General features: G+C 37.4%; 1 protein-coding gene across 7 annotated transcripts in view; it reads left to right on the top strand.

Moving 5' to 3' along the window:
* crocc2 (ciliary rootlet coiled-coil, rootletin family member 2) overlaps window positions 1–13,974 on the top strand; it is an 86,104-nt gene that overhangs the window by 48,711 nt on the left and 23,419 nt on the right. For all 7 annotated transcript variants that reach the window (XM_087257285.1, XM_087257284.1, XM_087257281.1 and 4 more), the window contains 11 exons: window positions 957–1,100; window positions 1,462–1,661; window positions 1,998–2,180; window positions 3,765–3,909; window positions 4,706–4,852; window positions 6,559–6,789; window positions 8,416–8,609; window positions 9,006–9,133; window positions 9,488–9,657; window positions 13,377–13,556; window positions 13,734–13,868. In XM_087257285.1, the coding sequence (XP_087113411.1) occupies window positions 957–1,100; window positions 1,462–1,661; window positions 1,998–2,180; window positions 3,765–3,909; window positions 4,706–4,852; window positions 6,559–6,789; window positions 8,416–8,609; window positions 9,006–9,133; window positions 9,488–9,657; window positions 13,377–13,556; window positions 13,734–13,868 (1,857 nt within the window). The remainder of the gene's footprint in view (window positions 1–956; window positions 1,101–1,461; window positions 1,662–1,997; window positions 2,181–3,764; window positions 3,910–4,705; window positions 4,853–6,558; window positions 6,790–8,415; window positions 8,610–9,005; window positions 9,134–9,487; window positions 9,658–13,376; window positions 13,557–13,733; window positions 13,869–13,974) is intronic.

Consider the following 13,974-nt stretch of genomic DNA (forward strand, 5'->3'; position numbering starts at 1 on the left):
CATGTTTTGATCTTCAATTGGTCTCATGCAATAACTTGATGCAATTTTGCAGGTCTGCGTTTATCTAGCTTGAACTTCTTTGCGACGCAGTCAACTGCACGAGTTTGCGTTTCCGGTCTGACGTATTCATGTGCGTATGAATGGAAGTCAACACTACCTGACAAAAGTCTTGTTGTTGATCCCAGTTGTAAGAGCAACAAATAATAAGTTGACTTCTAGTTGATCATTTGGAAAAGTGGCAGAAAGTAGATTTTTCTCATGAATCATTTGATTCATCCCAATCATCACAAATACTGCAGACGACCTATTGGAACCCGCATGGACCTAAGTTTCTAACAGTTTAGTGATGGAAAATTCATGGTTTGGGGTTGCATTCAGTATGCGGGCATGCTAGAAATCTGCAGAATGGATGGCAACATCAACAGCTTAATGTATCAAGACATTTGTGCTGCCCATTACATTACAAACCACAGGAGAGGGCAAATTCTTCAGCAGGATAGCGCTCCTTTTTACACTTCAGCCTCCACATCAAAGTTCCTGAAAGCAAAGGTCAAGGTGCATTTAGCATGTCTGGGGTGAGATGGAGGAGGCATTGAAGACGAATCCAAAGGATCTTGATGAACTCTGGGAGTCCTGCAAGACTGCTTTCTTTCCCATTCCAGATGACTTTATTATTAATATATCTTTATTAATAAGATTTGAGTCATGCAGTCGTTCAAGCTAATGGGAGTCATACACGATATTAATTCATTAATTCAAAATCGTCAAGTAGACGTTATTACAGTATTTGTTGTTCCTAAAACTTGGATAGGTGACAACTTTTTTTCAGGTGGGGTATGGGGTGAAACATCCAGTGTGATCACGGTTTTACTCACGAAATTAATGTTTTTTCAGTAATATTGTAATGTGATATTTCAACAGAATATTGTCAACTCATCTTTTGTTTTCTCTATTAGGTGGTCAGTGGAGAGGTTTCCCGAGACTGCTCATCCAAACATGAGCACTCTTTTATTTCTGCAGGATCTATATCCATATCTCAACGAGAGGGTCCACTGATAGCTGTGCAAAAAGCACTGTTACAGCGGCAGACACAAACTGAGGTTTGCAACAAACCTTCAACATACCAACCTAAATGATACAGTTTTCATGACTGTTTTATTAAGGGTGAAGTAAATTTTCAGAAGAAATCCTTGTTATTGCTATCCGTACATAGCAACACTGGCTCAACCAAGGGTTTGGGCAGGGCTATGTATTTGTCCAACCAATTGATGACAGGTGGAATGTTCTGGAAATACATTTTTATTTTCCGTTTGGCAACATTTGTAGAACTTAAATCACACACATCACCTTTAAAAATGCTTTCATATCACTTTATTAGATCACTAATCTTATCTCCTGCTATCGAGAAGAGTATGTAATTTCAGTTCATTTAACAAAATCACAATATCTATCCACCCAAAGGATCTGCAAGCATGTCTGGAAGCTTCCCAAGAGCAGGTTGTCACTTTGCAAAAGCAGCTGCATGTGGAAGAAGATAAAACCAGAACCCTGGAAAAAAGACTCCAAGAACTGCAGCAAGAGAACCAGCTATTGGAAAGAGCTGAGGAGGACAGCACTAGAGATGCTGAGAGATACCGCAACTCTCTGGGAATAATAACCAGGTCTGCTACTGATCAAACCTGGCACTTCAATACTATTTCCACTGTTAAATTTGAACCCTCTACTTTTACATCAGCATTCTTTTACAGAGCTCTTATGACATTAGTCGGCCAATTCAGAAGGCAAATAACTTAAAGATTTGTCCTGACTTTACATGCATCAAAAGTTATAACATGCTACATTATAATTCTAATTAATCATATCAAAGATGTAGATCCAATCCTAATCTAGCAGACTTAATGGCTCAAAAAGTATTTCCTTCTAGTTTTAGTACTACCATATATCCTGAACAGTCACATACTGTACCACACAACAATTGCTACTGTCTTTCTTTCTAGTGAAAAAGGAGAGCTTGAGAGGCAGCTCTCAGCCATGCAGCAGCAGCTGGAATGCACACAAACAGAGCAGGAAGGTTTGAGAAGTTCCTCTCTGGATGTTCAGAGGCAGAGAGACCTCCTCAGGCAGCAGAGGGAGGACCTGGAGAGGCAGCTGGCCCGAGAACGCTCTGAATCCGAGAGGGGGTATGACATTGCGAAACCTCAAACCCTTTGACTTCTTTCTTGGCCCTTGTTTATTTCCCTGTCCTATTGTTTACTATCAGTATCACTAGCACATGTTGTCCTTAAAGTAGCCTTGAATTAATCCAGAATAGTATTGTTTACAAAGTCCATCAAAGATGAAGACGGATAATGCATTTAGTTTACTTGTTAGGTTAAAGGTAACAACCCTGATCTTGTTGTTTCCATGTCTGATCATTATGTACTGTATATTAGTAATATTATGCACTGTAAAAAAAAACAAAAAAAAAACTTAATTTTACGGTTTATTTCCGGCAGCTGGGATGCCGGAAAAAAAAATCAAATAACGTAAGTAAAGTAAATTACAGAAATTACTGTAAAAAAACTGAGGTTGAATAAGACATTTACCAGAAATTTGAATTTAAGGAAATTTCTGTAATTTAATTTACGTTATTTTACGGTAAATTTTGTAATTTAACAGCCGTTATTGTACTTTTTTTTTTTCCGGCACCCGAGCTGCCGGAAATAAAACAGTAAAATTATTTAACGTCAAGCCATTTGGGAAAACACCTTTAACTTTGTTTATATAAGAAAAGATGCCTGAAAAAAAGGATGTGCATTCAGTATAACTACAGTACCTGACAAAAGTATTGTCATCAATCTCAGTTGTAAGAGAAACAAATAATAACTTGAGTTCTAGTTTATAATTTGGAATAGTGGCACAAGGTAAATTTTTCAGATGAAACATCTGTTTAACTTCAGCCCAATCATTACAAATACTGCAGAAGACCTATTGGAACCCGCATGGACTCAAGATTCTCAAAGAAATCATTCAAGTTTGGTGAAGGAAAATCATGGTTTAGGGTTGCATTCAGTAGAGTGGCGTACAAGAGATCTGCAGAGTGGATGGAAACCACAGGAGAGGGCAAATTTTTCAGCAGGATTGCACTCATACTTCAGCCTCCAGATCAAAGCTCCTGAAAGCAAGGAAGGTCAATGTGCTTTAGAATTGGTCGGCCTAGTCACTAGATATGAACATTATTGAGCATGTCTGGGAAAAGATGAAGGCATTGAAAATGAATCCAAAGAATCTTGATGAACTCTGGGAGTCCTGCAAGAATGTTTTATTTGCAGCTCCATTTATTAATGTTATTTGAGTCATTGTTGAGATGTTTGGATGCAGTTCTCCAAGCTCATGGGAGTCATACACAGTATTAACTTTTTTTCCACTGACTTTATATTCTATGCTGTTCATTATTTCTGTTAAGTGAAAAGACTTTTGTCTTAGCAAGTCAGACCTTACTGTCCTAATTAAATAAAAATCAAGACATGATCATTTTATTTTGGTAAAATAAGCTTAATCTAGAAGTCAAGTTAACATGTATTGTTCCCAAAACTTGGAAAGGCGACAAGACTTTTATCAGGTAGTGTATGTGTTTATATGAATATTTTTAAGCTTAGTTTGTCTATACAGTTTGTCATAAAGCTAATTTGGTTGCATTTTGCCACAACGTACTATATCTACAGTTAATAAAGTGTGTATTCATCTCTTGACAGTTTGTTTCCATTTGTGTATGTGTTGTACAGTCGAAACACTCTGGAGCAGTTGGAGGCAAGGTACTCAGATGTGCGTAAAGAACTGGTCACTCTAAAGGAAGCTTTAAGTCAGCTGTCTTTACAGAAAGAGGTTCTAGAGGACGAAAACAGAAGTCTTGCTCAGGCTCTCTCTAAGGTGCTGCTTGACATTTACTTACCTGACCCTTTCTTCATTCATCCATTTACTCACCCACTCATTCGTTCCATCACACTCACTCACCTGCTGTGCTCACTTATTAATTCACATCACTTTCCAAACACGCACATATTCCTCCAGCACGGTCACTCACTAACATACTCTCTCAAACCTGTTTGCTCAGTTTTTTTACTCACTTGTTAACACACACATTCTCTTAAACCACTCATCCATTAACTCCCTCCTTCAGTCATTTACGTATTCTATTTAATCTTTCATCAATTAATTCTTTAATTCACATATTCACTCGTTCATCTTAACAAAACCAGATGTAGATCGGTATAAATCTGTCCTTACCTGCATGCTCCTACAGTGAATTACACCCAGCCATAAAACTGTTTACCCAGTTTTGCATTATTTATCTGTTAAGTAAATACAGAGTTTTTCCCCCTGTCAAATGTCCAAGTCAGTTGTTGAATTACTGGAAACTCGGTTTACTTTGACCTTGGGTGAGTTATGTAGCACTGCTTATTTGTAGTGGTTGAGATTTACCATGCAAAACTGCCTTTGCAAGATTTTTCACCACTTGATCTGTCTAACTTACAGTTTTTCCGCACTTCCCAAGGTCATTCTGGGGACAAAATGTAATGGTTAAGTGGAAGTGCTATTAAACAGCTCTGCAAACATATTTTACCCTGACCGCTGATTACAAAATAAATGGTGGTTACGTGAACTTGGTAGCTAATGATTGTATGTAGCTATGCTTCCCACTGATGTTTGTAATGCCTCCCTATAGGCGGAGGCCCAGAATGCAGAGCAGGAACTGGCGCTCACTAAACTACGAAGTGAAGATGCAGGGCTACAGGACTCCCTGGCCAAGATGGGAGCCCTAAGTGAGGGATTGGCTAAAGACAAGGTTGAATTAAACCGTCTTCTCCTACAGGTCAGGGTCTTGGAATTGGATTGTGTGCGTAGAATGTTTCAACTTTTTACATTTCAATTCCTTTAGGGGAGAATACTGATTACTGTATTTAATTTTAATTGCATGATGTACTACATTACATCATGATCACAAGCCTCTTCAACCACATTAAAGTCTATTGTTACAATATTCAAACAAGCAATTAAAATGAAGGATTTGAAGCCTATGTGATAGCATCATAGTGCTGCTTTACGCAAGCATAACCTTTTTTGTTTTGCTGTCTTCAGTTATTTTAATTAAATTAAATTCATGTTTATTTCTATAGTGCTTTTACAATGTAGATTGTGTAAAGGCAACTTAACATAGACCTTCTAGTAAATTGAAACTGTCAGTCCTGTTTTCAGAGTTGAAGTTCAGTTCAGTGTGGTTTAATTTTTACTGCTGAAAGTCCAAACACTGAAGAGCAAATCCTTGGAGAGGCAGCTCCACAAGTCCCAAACCAAGCAAGCCAGTGGCAACAGTGGTGAGAAACAAACTTCACCGATTGACAAAAGTGAAGGAAAAAACCTCAAGAGAAACCAGGCTTAGTTGGGCATGACCATTTCTTCTCTCGCCAAACTTCTTGTGCAGAGCTGCAGTCTAGGCGCCGGAGGCTGGAGAACACTGAACGTCCATAGTGAAGAACTGCAGGTGTGAGTAGGTCACCAGCAGGTGATCATGATGGCCCACAGGATCAATGCGAAGACTCATCTGTCACTGTGATCTTTCAGAAATCAACTCATGATGTAGCCTGCTCCAGAATTCTGGATGCCTTGGCATCATTTCTTCACAGGTCTTGGATTGCATTAATGGTGCTGCATAATCTCTAGAGGCCTCAGGATAGGTGTCCTCAGGTGGAAAAATGGAATAAAAAAAATAATTAGCGTAGCTGCTGTTCAAAGTGTTTTCAAACACGAGGTGCAAAATTAAAGTGCTATAAATGAAAATAGCAGTTATAAAAACAAACATAGAAACAAACATGTAAAGCATATGAGTATTTCTAACAAAATGTTTGGTGCATTAAGACAGGAGGAGTGTGTTCTATTGGTGGTTTGTCAAGCCCACTCACCTGCACAGAGCACCATTCTGCATCATTCTGCATCATTCTGTTATGTGATGCATTGTGTGTATGCTTTACTAAAAAGATAGGTCTTTAATTTAGTTTTGAACTGAGAGTGCGTCTGAGCCTCAGCCGTTATTAGGAAGGCAATTCCAGAGTTTAGGAGCCATAAATGAGAAGGCACGACTTCCTTTAGTAGACTTTGCTTGTAGAGTTTTGAGATTTTAAAGAGCGGGTTGGATTGTAGTGAGACAAAAGGTTGAGGATTTTATTTATCTTAAAATGTTTGCATAATCATGTGCCATTGCCATTTTCTGAGTTAATCAGTAGATTTCAGAAGCAACGATTAATGATGTCTTGTTCTAAAATGTTAGATCTTGGTCATCATGTCTTTTTTATGTAAAGAACAAAACTCTGCAACGCTTTACCTGTTGACCTAAAATTTGTAAATGTTTTTAATATAGTAGATAGTGTTCACATAAATAGGCTATTATTAGTCTATTGTTTAATTATGCTGTGTTTTTTTTATTATTTTTTGGATGTATTGTAATTAACAATGACAAAGTGACTGGCAGACATTAAAATCAATTAATGATGATACTTTGTTTTTTAATTTTTCTGCCGCCAGGCCGAGGCTGAAAAAGCAGAGCTTGGTGAGCGTAGACGGGAAGCAGAACTAGAGAGAGTGGCAGCCAGAGAGGAACTAGCTCGACTTCAGCAGGAGCTGTTAGACCTAACGGCAGAGAAACGTGCTCTGGAGGCCTCACACATTCACCTTCAAGAGGCCAAAATGACCCTAGATGCAGAGTACAACCTCCTGCAGAGAGAGAAAAGCTCAGTCCAGGAGCAGCATGCCCAGGTCAGCCGTTCTCCTCGCAAAAAGAGTGGGCGCAGCATGATTCACAACTCTCAGCTGTGCTCTGATCGGTCTTGTTGTCACATTAAAACGTTAAGAGCAGATATTGGACCCATCTGCCGTGGTACTCAACACCTTCCTCCAAGAGTTCCATATATGAATCTTGGCCCATGTGTGTTTTATGAGTGGCAAAGGAATTAAATGGGGGAGGCAAAGGGGATTTTGAGTACAAATGAAGGACAGGAAGACTGCAGAGATAGATATTACAGAAGGGTAATATCACAGTAAGAGAGACTGAGTGAGAAAAGCTGTAAATCACAAGGTTGATCTGTCTTCTCAACAGACAGTGTGGAATTTGTCTGCTCTCTTTTTTCTACACCTACAGTCATGTTTTACTGAAGTGTCACTACGTTAAAACTGTTGAGTTTTCAAGTTGTCATAAACCAGTCACTTCCATTTTAGTCTTGAAGATATAATTTAAATTATTAGTACAGTACATTATTTGCAACATGTCCTTTCTTTATTTTACTCGCTGCTTTTTCAGTTGACCTGCTTGGCAGAAAGCTTCAATAAAATTTCCTTTATTAGTTTGGTTTAGTGCAGACTCGGTGGGGAAAGTTTTAACAAATCAGGAAAATATTTGAAAAGCCTGCTGTTCCTCAGCGGTCAGTTAGTGGCATAATCTGGGATTTCACTTGATTGATAAACCACCAAATTATTGTCTAAGTACTTGACTCATAACCATGACATTGATTTAGGCCCAATCCCATCTCTATTTTTGTACCATTACCCCTTCTACTTGGCCCATGAAACAAAGTGTGAAGGGGAAGGGCTCCAAAGTTTACCCCTAAGAAATGGGACAGCACACTGCACACACCTGAACACATCATCATTTGTCATCGCGTTTTTTGCTTCATATGAGATCAACGATCACTACTGCTGTAGTTATTCCAGTTATATTTTGGTATTTATCTTTAGGAAAGCACTGAAGGCAACAATAACATGTTATTATAACGATATAACATGGCGATGAGATTGCAACTGTACTGTGCATTTACACCTTGGCCATATTCATCAATGTTAACATACAAAAACACCATTAACATTATACCAGACACTGTAAAAAGGTCATTCCCAGCCACTAGACTTTTCTGACAGGGTATTCGAGTGTCATCGAGTGTCAGAATGTTGTGGGACTACTATACAGAAGTTATTATTAGGGATCATATATAGCGAAATTTTTATTTATTTTTTTTTTTACGTTTTTTTAAAGTACGACCGTAAAACACAAACGCTGTTATGAATGTATTAAAACATGAGCTTGTTTGTTGTAAAAAATTTGTTATAATGCCAAAAAAATACTATTTTGTGCATCTCCCTAATTCTGGAAAATTTTCGTACCCCTGGTTTTGAGTGTAGTCCTGAAAAATCTGTTTAGTCCCTCCCCTTAACCCTATGCCTTCAAGCCAAAGAGAATTTGGACACCGCTACCCCTTCACGTGAGCACCCAAAAAGGAAGGGCTAAGGGGTAGAATTGGGATTGTACCTTACTAATAGCAAACACTGGATTTTCTTTGCATTTATTCTGAATGAAAATCACGAAAACCCATGTGTGTGTGTGTTTTGTAGGCCAGTAAGCAGAAACAAGCTGTGCAGGAACAGTTAAATGCATGTCATAGAGAAATGGAGCTGAGCGCTGCCTTGCTGCAGAAGACTTACAAAGAGAGAGATGAACTGGCAAGAGACAAAGCCAATCTCACAGTGCAACTCACCTCAGAGCAACGTAAATCCAAGGCTCTGGCCCAAGACCTAGCCGCTCTGCGGTGAGTCAGTGTGTTAGTGTTTTAGTGCGAGTAGGATTTGGTGCATTAATGTGTTTATATGGGCTAAGTGTTTGTATTTATGTTGGAGTTTGACCCTGGCGAGCAAAGTAAAACACCTGTGTTTTCAGCATGTTTTTTTTTTTTTGAGTAATTATCAATTGGGCCTTTTCAATCATGTAACTCTTCCTAGTTTCACTTAGTCTGTTTTGCGAGAGAATCACCATGAGGTTAAGCCTCTGTTTTGCTGTATAAATCATCTCCTTAGAACATCTCATCTGTCCCGAACGATGTTAGCTAAAGAAACAACCATTTAAAGACGTTCATTATCTACACAAAACTCAACCTATTTTTCTTTGTATTCCCTTTCCATCTCTCTTGCTTTTTCCTCTTGCTCAGGGCTGAGAGAGAGTCTCTAGAGTCAAGCCTGTTGGACAGGCAGGAACTGGCCTCATCTCTAGAGGCCATACGAGATAGACTAGATGGAGAGAATGCTAGTCTACAGCAGGCTAACAAGTCCTTGACGCGTGAGTTTCTCTCCAGGGAGCCTTTATCCTACTCTCATTGACTTGGCTGGGTGTACTGGCCACTGGGCCCCAGCTATAGTCCACAAGGGGCTCATATTTTTACTCGGAACTGGGGAACAGCTGAGAGGTCGGTCGAGGATTTCTCTAGAGCTTAACAAAGTCCCCTCTCAGATATCATCCACACTGTACTATTTATGTGTTGTGCTGTCATCATATATTGTGTAATGATGATTCTTAAGAGCATTTATAATTTCAGGTTTCCAGCATGCTGGAACCGAGTGTGTCCCTAATGTATATTTTCATTACAAAGCATATTTCTCCTCTGTGTGTTTACTTGTTCTTCCCTCTGCACAGGTGAACTTTCTAGTGTTCAAAGTGAACTAGAGCAGCAAATGTCCCGGGCTTTGCAGGAGAAACAGGCTTTAGAGTTAAAGCTTGCTCAGGCAGAAAGAAACGCACAAGAAATGCTCATTACAACACAGCAAAGCCATCAGGAGCAACTGCACACTGAGCGAAAACACAAGGTAATTTTGAAGTTTTGTAATATGTAGGGGTATATCAGTGCATTTGATTTGATTAATATGATTTTTATACAAAGTCCTTTTTTAGTGAGTATTTATCTACAGGGTTTTAATGCATTGTACAAAAATAGGTGAACTGTTGCATCACTAGTAGTTGCAAGCTTGCTGACTCACAATGGCTCTCTCATACAGTATATGTCCATAAAAATCCAATCCAAACCTCTTTGCAACTGTTCTGTGCTCTAGACATGCCAATTGGGTTATCCTGCAATCATGCAAGTTTGACAATGGACTATTACGTAGTAGTCTGTTGCATCATACCATACCAAAGTCCCTATAAGGCAAGTCATTTCACTTGGGGGCCATCTTTGAAATGCCTCTCGGGCATTCTAGCTGCGTCCCAGATGGCACACTGTAAAGTACACTGTCCACTTATGCACTATGTATTTTTGCACTTACACACTCAACAGCATAGTATATGTATGTAGTGTTGTCCCAAATGGAACACTGTTTTTTTACTAAACCTTTTCCCAGATGACGTTCGACAGTTGCCAAATTAGTGAATAAATGACAAAAGTACCAAATAATACTTGCCATGAGTAAAACCGCATTCACAATTAAGAGGTGATATAATCACTCTCGTGTTTTTTGCTTTCACAATCCAAAATAAATAAAGTAATCCAACATGTGCGCCCGATAGCTCCACCCATCCGCTACATGAGCAAAGCTGCGACTGTTGGAGTGCATGAAGTCTCTAACATAACACACTTCTTTTTAATGGTTGAATAAGTACAGCATCCGGATAATTAAATTGCACTTATTCTTTTGAGAGTTTTCAGTATGAATGCACTACTTACACTATTTACACTACAAAATGACATAAAATAGTACATAAGTATGCAATTCGGGATGCACCTTTTGTCTAAATGGTGAAACGTGAAATTCTCCAAAACTTTTTGCCATACTTAAGATTACATTACATATTTGGAATCACCAATAAAATTAAACAACAACCGTCAAGTTTTTTTTCTAAACATTCGACTCAAACAAAATCAGCATTTTTTCACGGTGCCCAAGCTAATGCACATGCGCACCCGAAAACAAACGTGATCACAACACCAACCTTATTTATGGCCGTTTTACACATTATCATCCTCTCGATATTATTTTGTCAGATCGCGCTGGTCTTCTGAAGTAATTCACTACTTGGTCTTGATAGTCAATCTTCTCCGAAAATGACTCATTGTTTACAAGTTTGTGGGCATTTGAGTAGTTGCTTCTGTCGTGTGATGTGTATTTGACTGAACGGACTGTACCTTGCGTTCTTTTCATAGTGATTACAAAACCAAAAAACGTATGTTTTTAAGTGCACTTGGTTCATTCAAAATTTCACATGTGAAGTTTTATGTGGATATATTTATTATCTCTATTGAGCAGGTATTCGCTGAGATTCTAGTGTTTGTTGACTATAAAAACTTTAGTGAAAGCACATGTCTGGTTCAAGCTTCTCCCCCGGAAAAACGTCAGTGTATATTGATCGATGATTGACTCCTGCACTGTTAGGCGGGGCTTCATTCGCCTTACTGAACGTTACACATTTCCCTGTTTAAAACTATACCAGTGACATGTCTTGTGTATTCTGTAGTCTTTGATTATACACTTTATTTTTAAAATGAAAAAGCAAAGTGTTTTTTTGTGAATGTGAAAGACTTCTGATGTTTTAATGGCTAAACTATAGGCAAAAAAGTATTAAAACATCTAAACAGTAAATTGTGTATGTACTACTTATCTTCTGTTTATGAATACACAATATACATATACATGTGCCTAGTATATTTAAAATGACCACAGCATTTTTTAATATAAAAAAGTATTTTTTAATGTAAAAATGACTTGTACATTGAAAAGTGAAAACCGCAGAGTAGAACCGCAAAGTTTATTATTGCGCCAGTCGCAGGCCTGGTTAACAATTATTTTATTAATGCGTCAGAAAGAGAGCATAAGCATATCAGCTTGGAAAATAACAACTTTGAAATTTCCGTTAGTCTTGATACATGATGTAACTACAGAAGAGTCAAGCTTTAAATTGGAAAATTACTAAACATTTTAAATTAAGATTTTAAAGCTAGGTGCTAATGGTCTAATCTGATTCAATGATTTATGCTAAGCTAAGCTAAAGTTGCCACCTCCAGACCCAAAGATCGGCTGAATGGATTCTGAAATGGCTTATCTCAACTTTTTAAAATGTGTAAAATTCCATAAATTGTAGTGTAATTGGAGTGTTCCTTTAACCCTTATGTACTGTTAGGGATGATTTTATCACTCTGGGGTGATTTTGAATGTAATTTGACCATAACTTTTTCAGTGTTTCAGCTAGTGCAATAATTTTTGGTGACATCTAATTCTGCCTCATTTAGATTTTTTTAAAAAACTCAACAATACACTCTGGGCACATTTGCTCTTTTTTATTATGTTTGGAAAGAAAACATCCACTGAATTAAACTGCTGTAAAATGCATCAGATAGTTGCATCAGTATATGTTGTTTGTGTGTGTGTGTGTGTATATATATATATATATATATATATATATATATATATATATATATATATATATATATATATATATATATATATATATATATATATATATATATATATATATATATATATATATATATACACAACATATACAAACAATATATACAAGCAACAACAACAAAAAAACACAGTTTCTGGATGTTATTGAGTTATGTGGAGTATAAAATCATGTGATTTTCTAAACAATTTAGTAGTTTTAATCAGGACTGAAGTTCATTAACAGATTTATCTATATATAAATATATTATATTATATACTATATATATATATATATTTATATATATATAAATAAACTTCAGTCGATTAAAACTACTATTTTTTTTTTTTTTTTTTTTTTGCACAGGCCTATTTAAAGGGTTAATGGTGCCAACTGATGATCAACATTAAAAATGACAAATTTTACATCTTCCCAACAAAGAAAACCATCAAAAACGAACAATCAAAAATGCATGACTATATGGGGTCATGGTTTTGTAATCAAACAATGTGGTTATAATGAAAGTCAAAAACCACCAACAGTAAATTAGGGAGAAAATAAGTCTTATGCTGCACAAAAAACTGTGCAATGTATCAAAAACAATATTGTTACTAGTCTTTCACATGTCCAAGACTGTGATAAAAGGTTATAAAATCCAGTCCACAATTACTTTTTATATTGAAAATACTTCTTTTTTTTCACCAAATCAGTGATATCATTTATGAATTTGACAAATAAAGACATAAAATCCTGTAATTTAAAAAAAGAAATCAGAAGTTTTAATCGGGACGGAGGTTGATTAACAGATTTATGCAAAAAAAATAATAAAAAAAAACAATATATTTATCTGACACATTTTTACAGCAGTTTAATTCAGTGGATGTTTCATCCGTAACATAACAAAAGGGTAGTAAATTTGAACAGTGCACAAGATGGCACTAGACACAGGGAGTAAACTAGCAGGCAATACAGCCTGTCTATATATCAGACAAAAATAGTGAAACCTCTGTAGATATACAACTATTAATTCATCACAAAAATTCTGGCAGAAGACACATTTGATATAAGCCTGAACTTTAAAACTCTCCTGTGGATCAAGAGAGTATTTGGATGCTTATAACACCTGCATCTGCCTTATATGTCTCAGGAACGCATGCATGCAGATTTGTGCGCACAGAGGGAGCAGGCAGAATCGCAGCTGCGGGCGGAGTGCAAGGAGCTGCGCATACAGAGTCGCAGAGTTCTGCAACAGCTGCAGGAAGATCTAGCCAAACTGCAGCAACACTGTACAGAGTCCCTGCTGCAGGCCGAGAGCCATAAACAGCAGGTGTGTGTGTGTATATCTGTGACTCAGAGGAACACAATAAAAACCATTTGACAACTTACTTTCAATCTGATCAAAAGGTGTGACTGTAACCCCGAATGGCCTTAAACATAAGATGGGTAAGACTCTCAAGTTTGTTCACATAGCATTAACTCAGGGATGACTGTGTTTGATTGGCAGGTTCTGTCTGAAAAGGAGGCAGAGAAAGCGACTCTTATTGAGCGCATAATCACCCTCGAGCGTGACATGGAGGCAGCTGCCCTTGAAAAGGATCGTATGCGTAGAGATTTCCTGAGCAAACAGGAGCAAGACAAGGTATAATAAATCTGAATATATCTGTGGTTCTTGTTGTATGCTTATTAGATTAGGACTGTAAAGTTTTACATTACGGCATGAAGATGAAAGTTTTTCACATATTTAT

Source organism: Danio rerio, chromosome 6 (assembly GCF_052040795.2).
Source record: "Danio rerio strain M-AB ecotype USA chromosome 6, GRCz13ab, whole genome shotgun sequence".
NCBI classification, from domain to species: Eukaryota; Metazoa; Chordata; class Actinopteri; order Cypriniformes; family Danionidae; genus Danio; species Danio rerio.